Genomic DNA, 23,176 nt, shown 5'->3' on the forward strand with positions numbered 1-23,176 from the left:
TATATATATATATATATATATATATATATATATATATATATAGAAGTTATTGTATGCTTTGAGACAAATCATTATGGATTGAAACAATATAATTATTATTTTGCTCTTCTAAACAAAAGTCATTGAATTGACTATTAGGGATAATATGATAGTTTACCAAGGTTCATTAATAATTATCAAAATAGTTAAGGGCATATTGATCTTTTCAACTTTTTGATGCATTGTATAATAACTAAATTACTTTAAAAACAAATATGTAACTGGGATCTAAGGTTTGTTTTTACTTTTTTTAAGTATGGTAAAATAACTAAATTACCCTTAAGAATAAAAAAAATAACTACATCTAGAGGCTTCTTTTTATTTTCATCTTGATTTTTTAGTAATAATCAAGTTGATTTAGGAGCAAGTTGATAATTTAATAAATATAAATATTATTTAAAAAACATAGTGATTGATATGTGCAATGCATGAATCAATTTTATGCTATTTGGTGGCTTCTAGGACAACAATCAAATCATCATGGTGGCTCCTCCATTCCTAGATAGTGCGTGTGACTTATTGACCTTCAGTTTGGTGTTGGTGGTTTCTTCTCCTTTTTTTTTCCTCTTCATTTCTCTATTCTCATCGATTTTTGCACCTAACCCTATGAATTTTCAAAGCAACTCTTCAATTTGTTTTCCTTCGAATTTGATTTTTGTTTTGTTAATTACTATTTATTTTATTTAAAATAATTTCTAGAATTTGAATTTTATTTTTCAATTTTATACTCCAATTTTTTCATGAGTTAGATTTTATCTCAATTTTTTTTATTACTATTTATTTTATTTAAGATTTTATCCTCCTTTAGTTTTTCTTCATATCAGATTTGGTCTTCATTCTTTAAGTTATTATTTTTTTTACTCTATTGAATTTTTTAAATTGATAATTTTTTCTGATTTTCATCATTCAACATTAAATTAGTTGGGAATTGAACTTCTTAATTGAATACAAATTTAGAATTTCATGGATTGTGACTATGAGAAATTAAACCAAGTTTAGAAGATTAGCCTAAGTTTGTTTGGGTTTTTTTTATATCTTTTATAAGTTCATGTTTTTTCAGTTTTATCCTACAATATTTATTTAATTAGATATTGGACTATGTCATTTTTTATATATATTTGCTTTCTATAGAATTTTTCATTAATTTTAAAAATAACCTAGGCTATCTCATGTCTTTTTAATTGTCATTCCTTATTAAATTTAATATTTTTTTTAAAAAAAAAGAGATTTTGTTTTTGAATTAAATTTAATTAATAGATTAAATATTTGCTTTATAATATTTTATTTTGTTTACTTTTTGAATGAGTTACGACTAGTGCAACCTACGACTAGTGCAACCTTTTTTGGTGTGACTTTTTTGTGTGGTGAGGAAGTGTCCATGCCAAAGCAATTATGAGTTTTCAACATGCTTTTTTTATTCTCCTTACTATTATTATATGAACAACTCATTTAGTTATTCTAATTATTGTCATTTTTTTTCTTTATTTACTATTAATTTTTTTAAATCATATTATTAAATTAAGCTTATTAAACTCATTCAAGTTATGAACTTGTTTTTAAATTTTTCTTATTTCTTTAAAAACACTATCATCACCTGAATATATTTTTTATCAATTTATTTATTGTCATGTTTTTAATTTATATTATTTAAATTAGATGAATTTAATTTTTTTCTTATTTTTTAGAAACATATGCATCACCTTACCATTTTTTTTACGTTGAAAAACATTTAGGTCGGCTATAGTAGGAGGCACATCATGGGCTTAAATCATTAAATACTAGTAGATAATCTGAATTCACATTCAAATACAAACAGGACAAGAAGGTGGCAATTCGATTCCAAATCAAAATTCACGACCACAATTCCAAACCCACACGTAACATACAGCAGCAGCACCAGTCCACCACCGAACATTGGAACACTTCACCTGCTCATACTCTTATGTCTAGCAAATAACATAAAAAACTCAAACTGAAAGGCAAAATCATTGCAGCCGACTCTATTATTCTATTCACCACTACAATATAATGAACAAATCCTTCCCAGTAAAAATTATTTGCCTTTCAACCAAAGTTATTTTGGTATTTTCACAAGATGCATTAATCATTGTTGATTTATTTAGATATATTTTTATCTATTCAACTTTTTAATAAACAATAAAATAACCAAAATATACCTAATAGTAAAAATAAGTTGTCTCAAGTAGTAGGGGTGTTTATTTTTGTTTTTTTATACATTATACAATTACACATATATTCTTGGATCCAAAAAACTAAATTCATTAGGATAAGAGGTACTAGGATCTTTTAGCCTCAATTGTTTTGTTATTTGTTAATTTGGTTGAGAATAATAACATAATTTATCATTAAAATAATATTATTTTAATTGAAAAAATTATTGGTACACGTTTTACACATGTCAGCTCATTGAAGCAACTATGCACTTTGGGAGCACACAACGACTTTCAGTGGTAAAAAATAAGTTTTCATAGTCTCATTTTATTTCTCATTGTCTCGTCATCCATTATGGGTGTCCTCCAAATGTAGCCAGTTTATCGCCAATAACCCTTTCTTTTTCTTTTTTAATTTCTCTTTTACCCCAATAAATACATTATGATCTTCATTGTTATTGATATTTCAGATTCAGTCCATCAAATTTTGATTTCTATATTTTTTTCATTTGTTAAAGTTTTATTTATTTTTAATTTAACTCTTTGATTTTTAATTTGTATATATAATATTTTTCGATTCAATCCTTCTACTTTTAATTTCTTATTTTTTTATTTTTTTTTGTCAAAGTTTTTATAGCTTTCAATTTCATCCTTCAAATCAAGTTTATAATTTTTGTTTTTTCAATGATAATATTGATTTCAATTTAGTCCCTCTTTTTTTGATTTCTTATTCTTTTTCTTAGCCTTTTTATCAAAGTTTTTATAGTTTTCAATTCTATCATTCAAATCAATTCCATAGTTTTTTTTTCAATAATAATAATAATAATAATAATAATGACAATAATAGTAACAACAACAATACTAACAATACTAATAGAAGAAAAGTGGTGTTAATAAAAATATTAATAATAGTAGTAGTGATAATAGTGATAATGACAATGGTAGTAACAACAACAATAATAATAGTGATGATGATTGTGGTAATAGTTGTATAATAGTAATAATATTAATAGGACTGCTACTATTATTACTAATAATAACAATAATAATGTTACCAATAATTATGGTAGCTGTAATAATAATAGAGATGGTAGTAATAACAATAGCAGTAATGATATTACTCATTAATAATAGTAGTAATAGTAATTTTAATCCATATTCTTTGAATTGTTATTTTTAAAACCTTTTATCTGATTAAATTTTTTTTTTAACTTCATCTTTTAATAGGAATTGAACTTTACAATTTTTCTAGATTGGATGTTTCATGTCTAATGACTCGGGTTACGGGTTTAAAAAGTTAACATAGTTTTAAAAAAATGCTCTATAATTCTTTTTATTTTTTTAATCAAATTATTTTAGTCACATAATCTTTTTTTATTCCATTTCAATACCTGAACATCAATTTTTATATAAAAAATAGTCTAACCTTGAGTCGAAGCATTTTTTAAAGCCATGACCCGAATCAATAAACTTGAAGCACCCAATCTAGAAAAATCATGAAGTCTAATTCCAAAAGAAATAAATATTAAATAATGAAATTAAATAGAAAATTTTTAATCATCCAAAAGAATTTTAAAAAATAACAATTCAGAAAATACGGATCAAGATCATTATAACTACTATTATTAATAAGTAATATCATCACTATTATTATCACCACCACCACCACAATTATTGCTAATATTATCATTGTTAGTAATAATAGAAACATTCCTATTAATATTATTATTATTTTAACAACCAACACAACAACCATCATCACTATTATTACTATTACTATTATCATTATCACTATCATCACAACAACTATTATTATTATTTTTATTATCATCAATATTCTTCATCTTCTTCTCTCCCATAATAATAATAATAATAATAATATTTGTAATATTAATAGCAGCAATAGCAATATTGTTATCACCACAACACTACAACTACTATTATTATTATCATCACTTTTATTTTATTATTAGTACTACTACTACTACGACGACTACTATTGTTGCAACTATCATTAATATTATTATTTTCGTCACCATTATTATTATCATTACTAATTTAATTAATGTTGTTGTCGTCATTATCAATAATAATATTATTTTTATAAATATTTTATAATAATAATAATAATAATTATTATTATTATTATTATTATTATTATTATTATAATTGAAAAAATAAAAACTATAAAGTTGATTAGAATAATAGAACTGAAAACTATAAAAACTTAGACAAAAGAGTTAAGAAAAACAACAAGAAATCAAAAGAAAATGAATCAAATTCAAATCATTATTATCATTGAAAAAACAAAAATCATAAACTTAATTTTAAGGATTAAATTGCAAGCCATGAAAACTTTGATAAAAGAGCAAAGAAAAATAATAATAAAATTAAAAGTAAAAGAACCAAATTGGAATACCTTATATATACAAATTAAGAACTCATGGTTAAATTGAAAACAAATAGAACTTCAATAAAAGAGAAAATGACTAAAAAATAGCAACTAAAACTAGGTCTAAATTTAAAATAACAAAAAAATGAGGATGGTAGTGTATTTACAATGGTAGAAAAGAGAAATGAACGAATTAAAAAAAAATCATTGATGATATACCGATCATATTTGGAGCACACATGATGTTTGTAATGGAAAAGAAAACAGTGAGAATTAATCTGAGATGGCATTCGACCATTTTTGACAATTAGAAATTGTCGCATGCACCACTCAAAATATGGCACCTCCAACATGCGGGCACATGCTCTGCACGCGCTTGCAGCTTTTTAAATTAAAAAAATTATTATTTTAATGGTAAATTACGTAACTACCCTCAACCAAACTTGCAATTAATTAAAAAAATGAGTTTAAAATACCAAAATACCCCTAAAAACAATTGATGAAATGTCTTCCATCCAAGAGTACATGTGTAATTCTATTGTGTATAAAAAAGAATGAATACCTAAATACCCTTACTAGACAGCACTTAATGTTTTTTGCTCCTGGGATATTTTGATTATTTTACTTTCTATACAACATTGAATGGACAAAAATACTCACAAACAAATTACTCAAATCAGTAATGACATAAACCATGTGCAAATATCAAATTACCCTTAATCCAAAGACATTCATTTTTTTGGGACAAAATGATCACCACATTATAGTAGTAAATAGAAAAATGAGCTACAGGAATCCTCCATGCCTTTTAATATATATGTTATATAAAAACAGAAATTTTATATCAAAATATTTGATTCGATAAAAATATCTTTAAATTTTAAATTTTAAAAATCAAGATTTTATTAGCAAATACAAAAATATATCATCTTACCTTAAGAAAAAACTTAAAATAAGTTAATAAAAGCCAATAATAAAAATCTAAAAATCTGATCAAAATTTATCAAAAGGAGATTCTTTATTTTTGTGTCATTTAGACAAAAAGATTTATAAAATTTGTGCTATTTCTTTTTTCTCATCGCTACTAATAATATTAAAAGAAGACACCTTTAAATAATAAAACAGTTCATAAAATTTCTTCTCATGTCTGTATTTTTAAGTTTCATGCATACGACATATAATTAAAATTCAAAAATAATAAAATTGTATGAAAATTCAATAAAGTTATTAAATTAGACCTTTGTTTTTTTATAGTGAACCTTTTGGTTATTTTTTATGTTATCTTTGATTCTTTTAGAAAAAAGAAGAAGAAATTATACCTTTTTCCAAACTCTATTAACAATAAAAAAAAAAAACTCCTTAGTGAAATGGTAGAATAAAAATTGTATTTATTTGTATATGTCTCATACATATTAAAAAGAACTTTTTAAAAATAAAAAGATTTGTAAAAACTATAATATAATCGTGTTAGAATTTAGTATAACCTTGAATAAAATTTATATTCATATTTGTGCCTTATATGTGTTATATACAAGTAGTTTTATTCAAATATTATTCCTATACAAGTATTTGATTGATTTTTTTAATTTTCTTAGAATTAATTTTTATGTAGTATCTCTAAAACACACCATCTCATGATTAAAACATAGCGACATGGAAAAATAAGGACATGCCCGGTGAGGGAGGGAGAGAACATAGTGATCTAGCAGTGTTGGCCAGCAGTGTGCATTCGTTTTTCAATATATATGAACAGCTAAGATTGAAAAACGAGGGAGAAGAACACATCCTCCTAAGAAAGAGTAAAGTACAAAAGAAAAGGAAGGGAAAGAAATCACCTCCTAGAGCTCATGAAGCAGGACTCCAAACAGGATAGCCTATCCCAGAGCAATTTCCCTAGCCAGAATTGATCCTTAGAGAGCATAACTTTTACTTCCCTCCCAGATGCTCATGGGTACTGCAAAAACTGCACATCTCCAGGAGGTCTTTCTGTAGTGCAGCATGCTATTTTTTAACCCACCTGCTCATACGCAAATGGTACATCATGCAACGGGTGACCTTTTTCATTTCTCTGTATTATCTTTCGTGCAAGAAAAACTTGCTTCCCAACAGCAAAGATAAAAGCTTTCCCATTTCCTCTGGCACCCCTGGCAGTCCTTCCAACACGGCGCACATATTCACTTGGATCACGTGGAAAGTCAAAGAGTACCACATGATCCACACCAGAAAAGTCAATTCCACGCGATGCTCTGCCACAAGTTTCAGAGATATAATTATTAATATATTAAGTTTTAACAATTATGATGCAAATGAGAAATGGTCAGATTATCTTAAGTGCAGAGCAATTTCTCTTAAGTTTCATGGATGCAAGGGCACGGATTTAGAGCTGTCTGATTGTTAGCATAGCTTAAGGCGGATATAATTCATGCAATAAGCAAACACCATACCTGTCAGTGCAAACCAAAAGGAGAGACTCTTCTTTGGGCCGAGAAGGATTCATGAACTCCTTCATATTTGCGAGACGTGATTCTTGTGCCAGAGCAGCATGGAATGGTAGAACTCGAACAAGAGTCCCTTTTCTATCAGTACGTTTTAATGCATTCTCTACCTTTCTGCAAGTCTCAATCTGTAATTTTAGAAGGAAAAATTTATAATTTACCAGTTTCAACAATAAAAGGTCGAATAAGTTCCCCCATACATAGAGCTCAAATTTACCTTATTACAGAAAATAATTGTTTTCGAAACTGGACTTTGCTCCACCAGCTGCAGAAGAGCAGATTTCTTATTGAGAAATGCTGTCTCAGGAGTTTTTTCTGCCTCAATTTCTCCACTGCAATCTACTAGAATCTACATAATGCACATGACCATGTAGGTTAACTGTTATCATATTCCATATTCTAAAATGTCTTCATATTTATTAGTTATGATCATATGAAGGATGCCTGCACTTTATGGCACTTGATAATGGCTAAACTTTACCCATAGAACAGTTTGGCTACCAGCAGAGCTCATCACCAAGAGGGCTCTCGTATGTTATGATTGGTGGTAAGGATGGGGGGAAAGAGCAATAGAAAACCAACCTCTTCAAGCCTGGCACTTGTACGATGCACACCAGGTCCCATGATGACTTCACAATCAGGAAAGACTTCAATGAGTTTATTGCATACATCTACAGGTAAAGTTGCAGTCACAAACAGATATTGTGTGGTAACAGGAGAAGAATTGATCAAGCCTTGCAGGGAAGCCTCAAAATTCTCGTCATTGAACAGTATGTCTATCTCATCTAGCACAGCACTGCAAAAATGAGGTTCAGATGAAGCATTTAGCACAGGCACGATGTAGTGTAGAGAACTGATGTGATAAGCAGATGCATAGAGACACAAATCTGTGGTGATTGCAACCACTGCTGACAGGTTGCTTGAGCTGGCAATGAATGTGCATTCAACACAAATTGTGGTCAGAGTTATTGAATCATGCTAAATGTGCCTTATGATTCAACATCACGGAAAAATATTCCCTTATGAATTTATTTGGTGTATGCTTGTTTTTGGCTTTTTGGCTCAGGTTACAAAAGGTATGCACGTACTGTAGATATTAAAAAAAGGTAGAATTCGCATATAGAGTAAAAATAACACAAATTCATGGCATAAAAGGAACAACAACTGAAATGAGATGCTCAAGGAAACCCATTGCAGTGCTTCTGATGCAATCAATGTTACAGCACATGTAGAGTAGTGCACTAAACCGAGAATTTAAAAAGCATCTTGACAGTTCGCAGAGTTCCTTACCACAGGTGTTCTTAATGCAAATTGCAAGATCCAAATCTTGAGGCATCAAAAATATTTATTTCTCAGTATTCAATGGAGTCAGCAACAAGTTGGTTTAGTTTCCTTAAACAAAAAAGGAAAAAAAAAAGTTTCCATTTCGCTGTTTTCTGTCCAAGGAATTTAAAATATCTACTCTCCATTATTGACTCACATCCATCATTATCACCACAACAACTATACAACTTCATTTAAACTGAAAATAGCTGAACAAACAGTCATTGCAACAACAACAAAAATTCCATTTTGGAGCCAATATACCATGAAGGTATTTGGGATCAGTTACGGTTATTCATGTCCCAGACTCCCAGGGGATCTTCTTCCAACCAGCTCTTGACTCACATGCTTGTAGTGCCTTTAACTAGTTAATAGCAATTGGTGTTTCTCATGCAAACCATATTTACCAATTTTTTCATTGCATTCTAATTGGAACAACAGTCAACTTATGGAAGGCTTTTATAAGATCAATAACAACAGATATTATTTGTATGTTTTCTTTCATCGAAAAAAAAAAAGAAAACAAAACAAAATAGTACATGTTTGCATGCCCTCACTGGACCATCCACCTCATGTGATATAGGGAGAAAAACTTGCTTTCTCTGTTTTCACAAATTGTTAATCAAGCAAAGTAAAACAGGGCTGTTATCACCAGCAGAAAACATAAAACACAAAAAGTTACACCCAAAAATGACAATCAGGTTCATCCATGTAGAGTTTATGCTTTATTTTGAAGTATAGGTTTATGGTACTCCAAAAAGAAACATGAAATAGATAAATCCTTAATTATAATGGTCATTTCTTGTCAAAATTAAGACAATGACTGACAACTGACAGTGATGATAACAATTATTGCTGCCTCTAAACATTTACCAAGGAAGAGAAACAATATTACAGTACACATTAGTGCAGAATTCACTTTTAGATGTGCACCATATACCAATCCTTCATTTAGGCTAAGCAATAAGATGTAAAGCAAGTAAGCTCCAATGGAAGTAAGGTTACCATTTAAGATTCTGTAATTTCAAGAAGCCTTCTTTGATTAGGAACATGAAACGACCAGGGGTTGCTATTAGAACATCAACGCCTTGTTCTAGATTTTCCAGTTGTGTCCTCTGTCGAAATCCACCTGTCACAACCATAGACCGAAATGGAACCCCGTGTTTTGACATCGATCTGCAATTGTTCAAAACCTGCAAAAGTTACGTCTTCTTTACACATTCACCAGGCATTCATAAAATCAGATGCCAATAGCATGAAATATCCGTGCTTTTTAGTTACATGAAAAGAAAAGTATTTACTTTGCATTTGTGAAACTTTTAGGGAAAATAGTATAAAAATCAATAGACATTGACATCATATACAAAATTTAGGCACTGCTTAAGATAAATGGCCTCAAAGTGGACATTCCAGGATCCATTGTGAATAAGGGTTAGAATGGTAGTTCCTGCTCCTTGGAAGGTACCAAATAAATGACTACTTGAATTGCCCGGTAATAAAGTCTAATGCCGGGAAGGGGATTTTTCTCTTACAACTTTCCTTTAAGCTGCCTTTCTCTTATCTACAATAGGAGCAAACTCAACAGATTCAATGGCAGCAGATTCGTGAACAAGAGCTGTTCCCATTCCTTCAACAGCTAATTCCAGGAGGATGGCCCTTGAGTATATTCTGTAAAGAAAGCTAGTCCTATTCCCGTCGACCGCTACTCTAACAGCTGCCAATTTCACCCTGAGGGGAACTGAACTCGCTCCTTACCCCGGCTCTTACACTGTAAATCCAAACCTTGCATTGATAGCTTCAGCTTTTAACCTGATGGTGAATCGAACTACAACTCAAATCCTTTGATGCTCAAATGAGTTTGGGTGTGAGTGTCACAGAGAGATGGGTGAAAGATAGGGAATTTAGCTTTTAACAGAACATGGGTTTTATGCATTGAATGCTCAAGTCTTTGAACTTATTAAAAGAGAGAGAGCACTTCTCTTTTAAATCCCCAACAGACTTGATCCTCTTGAGAGACTGAGGTGAGTTTTCACTTATCCTTACAAATGAATGTGGGCATTTTCCTTTCTGAACATGGATTTGGATCTTAACTGGATCTCACATGGCTTTGGATGAAGCCTAAAATCAGTATCTCTTACTAATAGTGATCAACCAGGGCAAAATTCAACCCCTATAATTATCATACATCTCTATCACGTTAAACTAGCTCAATTCATACAGCAAATAAGTTGTGCAACAACTGAGCACAACTATAAGTCAAGCACATTATAACATTAAAGTCAGTGTTTAAAAATATGCCAAAAGTTGGGTTGAAGCATTATTTCCCGATTCATATATATGGGACTTAATTCTCTGTGCTTCTTATTTCAGAAGCTAAAGTTTATTCCGTCAACTTTAAGATAATTTACCACAAACTAATGGAAGGTAATCAAGGAAAGTTTACAAGGTGATGTACCAAATTGGAGTGGTAGCAGATGCATAAGCTGGTGAGAGAACGGATGCTAAGTGATCTGATTTCTTCTCACCAACACATATGCATAGCTCATAAAAATGATACGAGAAAAAACAAGCATAAAGTCACGGAGTAAACTATGAGGGAAAGAGTTTCAAGATCACATGAGTTGGATTTCCATCGCCTTTAGTGTAAAGGTAGCTAACCTGTGATGCCAACTCAGCAGTTGGCACCAATATAAGTACTCGAGGACTTTGAGATGAGGATTGACCAAGTCCTTGGAGTTCTTCTTGCCTCAGACGTTGAATTAAAGGTATGAGATATGCCATTGTCTTCCCTGATCCACTTTGGTCTGCTATAATGCAGCTCTTCCCGTCAATTACAGGTGCAAATGCCATGGCCTGCAGTTATCCATGACAGTACAAATGTATATAAGTTGCACCTCACATGGATATCACTTTCACAAGGCATGGTGCAATGTTTCTAAAAAATACAAATCCGTCCATGATAAAGATGGGGTAAAAAAAGTCTTCAAATTAAAGAAAGCCTCTCTGCTAGATTACTCGACACATGGTCACCACTGGAACTAGCATAGGCTATAAATAAAGCAGAGAAAATTACAAGGCTAGTTCACTTAAAAGAACCATTAAAGCAAGTTAGTTAGAATGAGAGGTATACTCGAGTCTTCAAAGATGGAGCAATGACTGGAAGTGAGAGAAAGAGAAAAGGTAGTACACTTAACCAACAGGGCATGATATTATTGTACCTGAATATGAGAAGGGCGCACAAAAACCTGCCCTTTTAAAGACTCAATCATAAAGTCAGTGCATCCCAGGTCTCTAAATGATTTTCTACTAAAGAAGTCATTCTCATGTCCTCGTTGCATAGAAACCTGCATTGATCTGGAGTCGACTCCTTTACCCCAACCTCTTGAGTGGGAAGAAGAAATATGTGTTCCCGCCACTTTGGAATCGGATTTTCGAGGTTTGATATCATGCCTTGATGTCCTATTAACACCACGCTCGTCTGAATTCCTACTGATGGGCTCTTTATCTGCCTCCTCCTCCTCTTCTCGAAAATGTTGGTGTTTGTTGAATTGTTGCTTTGCCTTTCTGGCAATAAGTTTTAGCTTGTGTGCTTTTAGTTTCCCAAAATTTGCAGCTACTCCCTTAGTTTCAATACCTATGACAGTGCCGGTGCCCATAAATATTAATAAAAATTAAAAATATTATAAGTGAAGATTGAAATTTATGCATTTTCCACATTATTTTTTATTTCAAGTAACAAAATCGATTAAAATTGGAAAAGATTATATTCCACGACCAAAATCAGATAAGGAGTAAAACAACAACAACAATAACAGTAACAATTTGAGATAAAAAGAGATCAAGAAGGAAATGGAAAGAACCTGAATCATCCTTATTTGAAGGAGGAGAAGGAGTGTGATGAAGATCATCGAGAAGGTGAGAGTGAGAAGCAGAGGCTTGAAGGTGAGGGACAGCTCTAACCAAAGACAAAACCCTAGGACTGCTACTATTCAATTTCAATTCAATGTGGCTGTGGCTGTGGCTGTGGCTGTGATAGGCGATGATAATGCTTTGGGGTCTCAAGCTTACAAGAAGAGGATGTGCCATTTCTTCTTTGGTGCTTAAAGCTTTGAGATAGATGCCGATACCTTATAGGAATTAGGAATAGAGATATTCTCTTCTCTTCTCTTCTAATCCGACTTCACCTTCTACTTCAACTTTAACCACTGCCTGTTGTAATATCTACGGATGCGATTTTTTTTTCAATTTCTCTGCTTTTTAGGGTTTGTAATAATGATAACGGTTTAAATTATTTTTTATTTAATAATATATTAAAATAAAATATTTTAAATAAAAAAAATAAAAATTATCAACATATCAAACATACCCTTAAACCTCTGAAACCTCGACGTAAACATGATAATCTGTTTTTTCTATTTTTTAATGCCTCTGCTTATTAAACTTCGACATGAACCATATAAATTTAAAAAAACAAATTAGAATAAAAGTTGATTCAATTAAATAGAAATTCATTTGTGATTTAATTTAATTTTAATTTAATTTTAAAAGGAAATAAAATAATTTTAATTCGGTTAATTTTAAATAACATATTCAATTCAGGATCTAAATCATAAATTTAATAACTTTAATTTGAACTCTGAAAGTTTGGACTTTGAAGTTATTTCATTATAAAGATTGTATATTAATATTGAGACCGAGGCTTTTATATTTATCTTTTACTTTATTTATTTTTTATATAATTACACTTTCTATTTTAAGATTTATAAGTATATGATATTTAAATCATCACGCCGGTAAGTTAAATGATTCAACGAGCAATATTATATTGTTAATATATGATTCGCTATCCAGTGAGTAAATAATAATTTTTGTATTAAATATAAAAATATTTGAGTTGGGTTAAGAGCATGTAATATATCTGTATTATCATTATCTTTAAATAAAATATTTTCTACAATAGAATTATAAATAGTATGTAGCAAAGCAGCGTCAAATATATCGGCAACAAATTTTTTTCCCTTTTATTTTTTTCTTTTAAAATATGTTCAATTTTATTTTTTGTCTTCTTTAAAAATAATTCTCTTATTGAATTTTTATTATTCATGCTATAAAGAGAAACTAAATTAAAGTGAATTTTTTATATTGTATAAAAGTTGGGTGATGATATTTTTTTTCATTTTAGATTGGGTTGAATTTCTTTATTAAAACATATTTGTTATTGCTTTTCAAAAATATTTTTTAAAAATATGAAATTTTTTATTTTTTTCTTTACTTTAAATAAATATTTTTAATATTTTGTATTATTTTATTCTAATGATTTGGCTAGGCAACCAGACCCAAGGAGATTGGGTCAATAAAAAAATTATTTAATATTTTTTCTTTAATGTAAATTAATAAGTGTTGATGTTTTTGTATTATTTTGATGTTATAATATACAAAATCAAATAAAAAAAATTATCTCATTATATTTTTTTAAAACAATATTTTTAAAAATAATCATCATTGATGGGCTCTGCTGCCAACAGGATCACAACGCTATTGGGTCCTGATGGGAAGCAGGACTCATCGCTCATGGGTCCACCTGCTAGCAGAACCCATCGCTATCGGGTCCTGTTAGGCAACCAGACCCAAAGTTGATGGACCCTGCTTGGTAGCAAGACCCAACAGCTTAGATTTTTTTTAAAATAGTTTTGAATTATATATATTATTAAACTTATTGGCGATTGGTCTTACTGACAGCTGGACACCTGGACTCATTAGCGATAGGTCTTGTCCCCGGCAGGACCCAATAGCACTAGGGTCCTGCTACCCCCATCCTTGTTGGGCCTTGTTGAGCAGCAGGATCCATCCCCGAGCTTAGATTATTCAAATAAAAAAAGAATGAAAGCCTGTCTCCTTTTTTTCCCACTTTTCCTTTCCATCCATTATTAGAACAAACCCCAACACTTAAAATCCACAAAGCCAACAATTCACATTCAAGATATAAGAATCCCCTCAAAACACACTAACAGCTCAATCATCATCCCATGTAACACCACCTTGGAAAGATATGCTTGATATTGTTATCCCACCTTTAGGAAACTTAGATTTCTTCGAGCAATTGAATTGCTGACACTTGGGCATTTCCATTCCATGAGCATTTCCTTGAAATCTTATATGGACACATCTTGAGCAAAGATGCAACACTTGGCAAAGGGTAAGAAAGACAGGGCCATGAATAATGAAATGCTCTTACTATTTTCATCGCTCTTCCATCACCACCTTCAGAGAAATGTCCTACATTCATCTTTAAACTCAGCATTAGAAAATCCTAACTTTTCTTCAATCAAATGCAGAGTTAGAATGGTGGTCTAGTAAAACATATATTTTTGGTGAGTTTTGTGTTAAGAAGACATGGAAATATTAGCTGGGATTTACTCTTTCAATGTGGAGTTATATAAGTTTTAAAGAGAGATTAATCAACCCAATAGTTTCTTATAAGAAATAACTGGTTTTCATTGATACCAAGAACACTAAGGGAAGCACATCCTCTGGTCCTCTTCTATCCAATTTCCTACCTTGTAAATTAAAGTTGCCCACAATCAACTCGATAGTCTTGGGTATATTTATTTCTTGTTATAGAATAAGATCCAATGTTATTGAGTCCTGCTTAACAACAGAGCCCAATGTTATTGGGTCTTACTGTGAGCAGAGCTTAACTCTAGTAAGTCCTACTGTGAGCAGAGCTTAACTCTAGTGGATTTGCTTTTGGATTTGGCTGTTCAACCAAATCCAACAACAATTGTTGACTACACACAAAATAGACAACGTTTATTGGATCTGCATTTGGGTCTGGCGGTCAAGTCAGTTCCAATGTAATTGTCTGCCATACCCAATGTTATTGGGTTTGGCTGCCCAGCCAGACCAGCAATATTTGTTGACTACACACAGAACAGACAATGTCCATTAGGTTTGACTGGGCAACCAAACCCAATGCTTTTGAGACTGCCTTTGAGTCTGGTGGTCAAGCCCAACCCAATGTTATTGGGTACAGCTACCTAGCTAGACCCAGCAACAATTATTGATTAAACACAACAAAGAGAACGCCCTTCACAAACGCTACAGTATCGTCCATAGTACAAACAATCTATGGCTATAATATCATCCACAGTGCAATAAATTTGTGTCCACAATAAATTTATAGTGTTTTCCACATGTTTTAATATTGTATATAATATAATTTATAGTATTGTTGACCCTAGTCAGCATAACTGAATTTTTCATTTTCATAGCCCACAAAATATTATTTTTTCCTTCGGTCTCCAGAAGAAACCTAAAAGGGTCACAAAATCACTACTAGCCTAACCACAGTATAGACTCAAACCTAAAACATTCAATTTTTTATCCAACACCAAAATCAGAGACTGTAAAATCTTAGCCAAGTGTCAAGATAGCGATTCTACCGAGAAAACAAGCGTCGCAACCGAGCCACAAAACAGTCCTCCGCCATCACCGCCATCATCGAATCCAGGGTCCAGGCATAAGAGAGAGAAGCAGGGGAAAAACGAAAAGGTTTAATTCAAGCGTAACAGAATACTTTTGGCTTGTATCATATACTGAATTTTTTAGTAAGATTAGCGGTTATCAGGTGAAAGAAGTGGAGGTTGATGGTGTGCATATAATGTTTAAGTTAAAAGATGAAAGAATTGATAGTCAATAAAAAAGAAATTACCAGTCTTTGAAAAAACATAAGGGATTCTAAAAACAGAGAAATCTACTTTGAAAAGAGAGATTCTACTATGTGTTTTTGATATATTATATACAGGTTTTTAATTTTTCCAGTATAAATCGATTAAGGATATAAAATATAATTTCTAAATAAAAATAAAGTTAAAATATAAGTAAATTGGTAGAATCTTTGCTAAATATATTTGGTAATTCACTTACTTAAAAAAAAATCAGCAGATGGGCTAAAACTATAGCTACTATTGTTTATTTTACAGTGTTTCATTTTCATTTTTTCTATTTCATGCTCACACTTATATTGTTTCATGAGTCATAATTTCTTTTTTAAATTAGCGTGGGTGTTTAAACCAGTTTATGTGTATCTTAATTAATTCAACGAATTATGAAATTAACGATCATATAAGTCTTCGGTGACCCTAAAAAGAATCGAACTCGTGACTATTAAAGAGCAAACCCAAAACCAAACTAGTTAAACTACCCTTCAAACTTTTATTTGCATTCTATACATCCCTGAGGTTTCTACGAGGGTTCTCTATGTGAATTAACCATTAAAATAGAATTTTAATGTGTTGCAGAAAACAAATTGAAAGATATATATATATATATATATATATATATATATATATATATATATATATATATATATGGTGCCTTTTATTTAAGAATTTTATGTTTAAATTATAAACTTTCATCTTGCAAGATAAATTTAGAGTGTGTTTGGTATTGTGGTAGCTGTTATGGTTATGGTTTGAAAAAAAATTGTTTTATAAAAAGTATTTTTAGTTAAGGTTGATTTGAAAAAATAGATGTTTGGTTAAAACTGTGGTTGAAATTAAGGTTGAACAAAAAGTAGTTTAATGTGTTTAGTTAAGAATGCTTTTGAAATTAAAGTTATAAAATAATTTTAAAAAATATATATTAATATTTATGGTTTTTAATTTAAATATTGTAGATTCAACTATTACTAGCTAGTGCTTGGCATCTTTTTATGTTAACCTTCACCTTTTTTTCTTATTATTTTAAATAAAATTTGTTATGAATAAGAAAATAAAAATGATTTTTAAAATATTATATATTTTTTCCATAGCTTTTAAGTAAGATTATATTATTCATAATGATAAATGATGTTAGCGATTACTTTGTGAATTGTTATATAAACCTGAGATGCAAGATTCTTAAAAAAAAAATCAAGCAAGATTCATAAAGAAAAAATGTCCATATATATTAATTAAAAACAAAAAATCTATTTTCTTATTTCTTATTGTAAATTTTTTTAATATTAATTATACTTTTACTTTTTTTCTTTTATCGTCTTATAAATTATCGAGTCATGATTTTTTTAATTTTTTTTATTAAATCTTACTTTTTATATTGTGATAAATTTATATTTTAAAAAACAATGATTCACATAGAAAACATATTTTCTTTAAAACAAAAAAGATATGAATGAACAAGGAAAGAAAGTTTTGATTGAAGAGATACATCTTTAACGATTGAGATTTTTGTGAATATTTATTTTAATGATGTGTATTTTTTATTTAAAAATCATACTACTAATAAAAAAGATATGTTTTTTCATAAAACAAAAAAAATGCATTAACAATAAATAAAAATCCATATAATAAAATATATTTCTTTTTCAAAATTTAAATCCTTACTTTTCTTACAAATATTTATTTTCATCACAACAAAAATAAGTAAAAATTGATTTAAAAAAAACTTGCACTCCCTGGCAAAAAAATAGTACTAATACTAAACGTTCTATTTTCCAAATTCTAATCCTATTTATTATGCAATGAAGAATATAAATCTTTACCTGTTATCTCTTCTTGTAGAATCTATAATTTAGACAGAGAAAGTGAGATAAAAATTTTATCTCACAAAAAAAAACAAAAAAAAATTCATATGATTTTATATTTCCATTTGATTTTTAGTCTAATATTTTTCTAAAATATATTTTCCTTAAGAAATAGTTAATCTATGTTTATCTTAAAGAAATTATTCTACGTTAGTAGTCATAAAGAGAGATAGTAGCAATGATAGAGTCAGGAGGTGATGAGAGCAGCAATAAAGATCGCTTAACAAAAAATAAAAAATAAAAAAGAATTAGCCACATTGATTTTTAGCAACACAAAAGCTAAAATCCAAAAAGATTTCTAACTAAGAAAAAAATCATATTAAAATTTATCATGCATAAAAAATGATTTATTACATGATTGATATTGATTTTGGATATTTCTCATACTTTTAGGTTTCAAAACATGAATCATATATATCTAAAAAACATCATAAAAAATACATAAAATAAAATGAGTTCGTATGAATCACAAAGTATGTATTTGATATTATGATAGTTTTTACTATTGCAGTTGTTTTAAGAAAATAAGTTTAAGAAAAGGTTCAATTGTAGCTTCTCTAAAATCCAAGTTTTTACCACAATTTGAGATATAAAGTAAATTTAAGCAATTTCAATATGTGTTTGATATTGTAGTGTAATTTGTTTTTTAAAAGTATTTATTGCTTGAAAATATATCAAAATAATTTTTTATTTTTGACACTAGCACATTAAAATCATCAAAAAATACTAAAAAATAGTATTAATTTAATGTCTTTTCAAAACAAATACACTTTTAAAACGTTGTTAGAAACACACTCTCAAATAGATATAAACCAAAACTTTTTAAATGGTGGTTAGCCTAAACATATCTCTAAGCACATCACACCACAATGTAAAACAGAGTTAAAGTGGATAACACTATTGAAAAAATATGAATCATATATAAGATGCTAAAATCACAAACTATTTCTTTCCATAATCTCCACTGCATAAGTGGTCCACTTACTATATAAAATGCTAAATTTAAGTAATGAAAACCAAACAATTTTTAAAGTTATGATCAACTTACAAGCATCTCTAACCATAATACATCACAATACAAAACAGAACCGAAATAAATAATAACATTGAAAAAATATGAATTATATGTAGAATGCTAAATTGACAAATTGTTTCTTCCTATAGTTTCTTATAGATAGGTAGTTTGTACCATACTATAAGGCAAGTTAAATTTTTCATAACATAAAAAATATTTAGGTGATGATAGCGTTTTCAAAAAAGCAAGAAAAAATTGGGAGCCGAGTCATTAATTCAAATAGGTTCAGTAAGTTTGATTAATTTAATAATATGATAAAAAGGCTATTGACAAAAAAAAATGACAATAACTAATAATAATAAAATGAATGTTTGTCAATATTATAAAAAGATAGCCTCTAAATATTCTTTTAAGGTATCAACGATTTTATTTGACAACAAATCAAAAATTAAATGAGAATGCGATAACCTCATGAAGAAAAAAATAAAAAAAAAATTGAAACTCAATTACCAGCCAATCTAATGTTGAACAAATTAGAAAAAAAAATTAATTTAAAGAAAAAATCTAACTTTAGTTAGCATGCTAAACTCACAGCTCGATTATGAGGTTGGAATAACCTCATAAAAAAAATAAATAAAACAATGGATGTCAACTCTCAAACAAACTAAACGATGAAAGATGAAACTGAAAAAAAAATCAATTTAAAAAATATAAAAAAACCCGAGTCAATATAAATTAACCCGCCTAACCTGCGACTTGGGATACAAAATTGAGATAATCTCATATATTGAAAAGCAACAAAAACCATGAAACTAAAGATCTAAAAACATGATATCGAATGATAAAATTAAAAAAAAATTAAAAACATGATCTAAAAAAAACTAAAGTTAAATTAAGCTAATTTTCAAAACTCGTGACGCTGATTATGAGATTGGATTACCTCATAGAAGACAAACCTGAAAAAATCATGAAGCAAAACTCTCAATCATCCAAGATTAAAAATTAAAATAAATAATAATCAAAAGAATAATGAACAAATTTGTTTAAAAATTAAATTAAATAAAACAATAATGGAAGAAATTAAAAAATAAAATAAATCAAGAAAATAAAAACCAATTTTGGTATAAAAATTAAATTAAATAAAATCACGAGAGACAAAAATGATAAAATAAAATAAATCAAGAAAATGATAGAAAAAACAAAAAAATAGAAACAAAATAAGGATCAATTATGATAGATGAAAAAAATTAGAGAATAAAATTGAAAAAAATCAAAATTTATAAATCAGTTCAAATAAAAAAAAATAATCAAAATAATATGGACCAAATATGAAAAAAAATAAATTAAAAGGCTACTTTAAAAAATTAGAGGGAAAGATGCAAAAATTAAAGAGAAAAAAAAAAATCGTTGATATCAAACTGGAAATTCATTGACCACACTCTAACACTAGCCCGACAAACGCATAAAACACCTACTTTCCAACACGTGTATTTAGACCATCTTTATAATAATATTTATATTTATAAATTTACTAAAGCACTCCTTAGCTAATTTGATAATAATAATAATAATAATAATAATAATAATAATAATAAAAACAAGATGAGAGACCATCTTTATAATAATATTTATATTTATAAAATTACCAAAGCAACCCTTTAACTTGATAATAATAAATAAAAAAACAAGATTAAGAAAACAAAGGAACCATGCACACCAATTACAAAAACTTGGTATTTAAAGATATTTTAATAATTTTAATGTGCTTTGAAAGTGAATACAAAATCTTTCATAAACTCTGGTTAATTAAATTTTACTTTCAAGGATGATTTAATAATTTGTTTGTGATGAAAAGATCTATATGCCCTAGATTATTCGAATAATAACTAATCAACAATGTAAAAATACTATTTTACCCCAGTAGCCAGTGTAATTTCACCAATAGTAATTTCAATGTAACTACCACGTGTACAGTAAAACACCAATGCATATTAGTTTTTTTTTCTTTTTTTTTTAAAAAAATACACAACCAGAAAGCCTTCCCGCGCGAGTCGCTAAACATTTATCGATGACTTCCACTACTTTCACAAAGCAATCATCTAATGTTTGAAAACAACATCAAACACTTGAGGGCTATCCCATTGCTCATTTCTGCTTTGCATCCACAACCAAGAGATTGAGTGGAAAATCTATCTTCCACTTCTTTTACGAAAGCAAACAAAGACCAGCTACATCTCAAAGAAAAGGGACCTCGAGCATAAAAATGGGCGGACGGCCTGCCAAACTTGAGAACTGGTCTTAATCCACATCTAACTTGGCTACAGAATCAACAAACAAATGGTGGCGTATAAAATGAGTTCAGAGTCTGATCAACCAAATCTTTCGATCCTTCGAAGACGTATTTCTTCCAATGTAAGGTCATCGGAATGGCGTGAAAATTCACGCGAGGACAATCCACGAGCACCCCGACTTGTCCCACACATCTCACATACACTTAACAGACTGGAATTATCATATGTACATGCTTGGCATCTCCACAGCCCTGACATTGTCCTTCCCGTCTGCCTCCCACCAACACTTCCACGACCAGAAATCCGTCCTCGCCGGAATTGAAATAAATTCCTCACAAACCTCAGAGGCCAGCTTATTACATTGGTAAGGGTTCTGATGGTTAGAGTGAGTGGGTCTGGACCTGAATACGCTCTCTTCAACTTGAGATAGAGAATCCCAGCAAGTATTCCACCGAGGTGGCCAAGAAATGAGACGCCAGGTACAAACATTTGGATAAGAATCAACTCTGCCCATGCAGCATGGCGTGCCGGTATGACCAATCCATAGACATTAGTAAGACTCTCGGACTGAGAATTGAGGACAACTTTCATGGCAAAGAGAACACCAGAAAATCCAACAGAATATTCAGAGTAGAAAGGTTTCTCATAATCAAGGAAGAGGAGGAGGGACTTGGCTAGCAACAGTGTAATACCCTGGGACATAGCAAGTAAAGCAGCAAGCATAGATGCAAATTCAACACTTCCCATAGAAGTTTCCAATTGAATTCCCTTCCATAAGAGCGACATCATGTTGTAAACGAGATGAGAGTCACTCACATGATAGAATGGTGAGAGCAGGAAGCGTTTCAGGTCCCTATACTGCTCAATAAAAAGCAAAAGGCAAAGGCATCATCAGTTATTTCCTACAATTAGGACACAAACTACAAATACAATATCTTTAAACCACAAGATGGTTATTTTACTTAATAATTGTATACAAAAATTAACAAAGAATAAGACAGGTAAGACTACTAGACTTTAGCAAATTAATAGCAAAGCCCATCATCAATCAATCAATCAATCGATTCTTTCTAAAATATTGGAAAAACCGATTCTTTCTGATATATTGGAAAAACCCAATTGATTGATTTACACAATTAACAAATAATAGCAATTGAAACATGTAGGATCTACTCTACTCTACTAGTATAATAATGATGACGACGACGACGACGACGACCCAGGTAGGTACCTTAAGAATGAGGTGGGGATTAAACCAGACTTGATCGATAGAGGGAAGGATATGACGGAGAAAAGCAGGCCTCAAATAGATGAGAGTATTGGCACCGAGAAGAGCCGCGGTGACAGGAGGTTTCCATGGCAGCCTATAGTACTCGCTTACAGCGTGAAATGCCAGCAGCGGCAACATTCCCTTTGTTAAGCTTCCTCTTCTATCCATTTCCCTTCGATTTATCTATCTAACAAACTCGATTGTTCAAAATCTATCTCTTCTCTTTTCTCCTGCCTATTCGAAATCCATACATATGTAATAGAAAATAACTATAAAAAGCATCGCTGCTACTCCTCTCCTGCTGCTAAAGTCGGTTACCTGCGGAGAAAGGAATTCTAGATGCTTCCTCTCTCTCTCTCTCTCTCTCTCTCTTCATAATCAACCCGACCTAGGTTACTTGTTATTGGCTAAATCAACAAAATGAGGCCCTTTTTTTTTTTTTTAAATCAAAACAATGTGGTTTTAATTTTTGTTTTAAATCAAACTAAAATATTGTTCTGGTTGGATTGTGTCATCATTGATGATGGAATGAATTTGATTTGATAATGTTAATTCTCAAGCCAATTTAAAAAATTAGTTCTAAACTAAATCTTGAGT

At 30.0% G+C, this 23,176-nt stretch overlaps 2 protein-coding genes across 2 annotated transcripts; both read right to left on the reverse strand.

Moving 5' to 3' along the window:
• Nucleotides 1–6,237: 6,237 nt before the first annotated feature.
• LOC133697446 (DEAD-box ATP-dependent RNA helicase 50) lies at nt 6,238–12,624 on the reverse strand. The gene is made up of 8 exons (XM_062119994.1): nt 12,281–12,624; nt 11,639–12,054; nt 11,079–11,273; nt 9,426–9,613; nt 7,680–7,893; nt 7,315–7,446; nt 7,047–7,225; nt 6,238–6,848 (listed from the first exon to the last, which is right to left on the reverse strand). The coding sequence occupies exons 1-8, from the start codon at nt 12,504–12,506 to the stop codon at nt 6,611–6,613; spliced, it is 1,788 nt and encodes a 595-aa protein (XP_061975978.1). The 5' UTR covers nt 12,507–12,624; the 3' UTR covers nt 6,238–6,610.
• An 8,304-nt stretch (nt 12,625–20,928) lies between these two features.
• On the reverse strand, nt 20,929–22,962 carry LOC133696242 (rhomboid-like protein 14, mitochondrial). The gene is made up of 2 exons (XM_062118363.1): nt 22,541–22,962; nt 20,929–22,167 (listed from the first exon to the last, which is right to left on the reverse strand). The coding sequence occupies exons 1-2, from the start codon at nt 22,745–22,747 to the stop codon at nt 21,388–21,390; spliced, it is 987 nt and encodes a 328-aa protein (XP_061974347.1). The 5' UTR covers nt 22,748–22,962; the 3' UTR covers nt 20,929–21,387.
• Nucleotides 22,963–23,176: the final 214 nt, after the last annotated feature.

Source organism: Populus nigra, chromosome 6 (assembly GCF_951802175.1).
Source record: "Populus nigra chromosome 6, ddPopNigr1.1, whole genome shotgun sequence".
Lineage (NCBI taxonomy): Eukaryota > Viridiplantae > Streptophyta > Magnoliopsida > Malpighiales > Salicaceae > Populus > Populus nigra.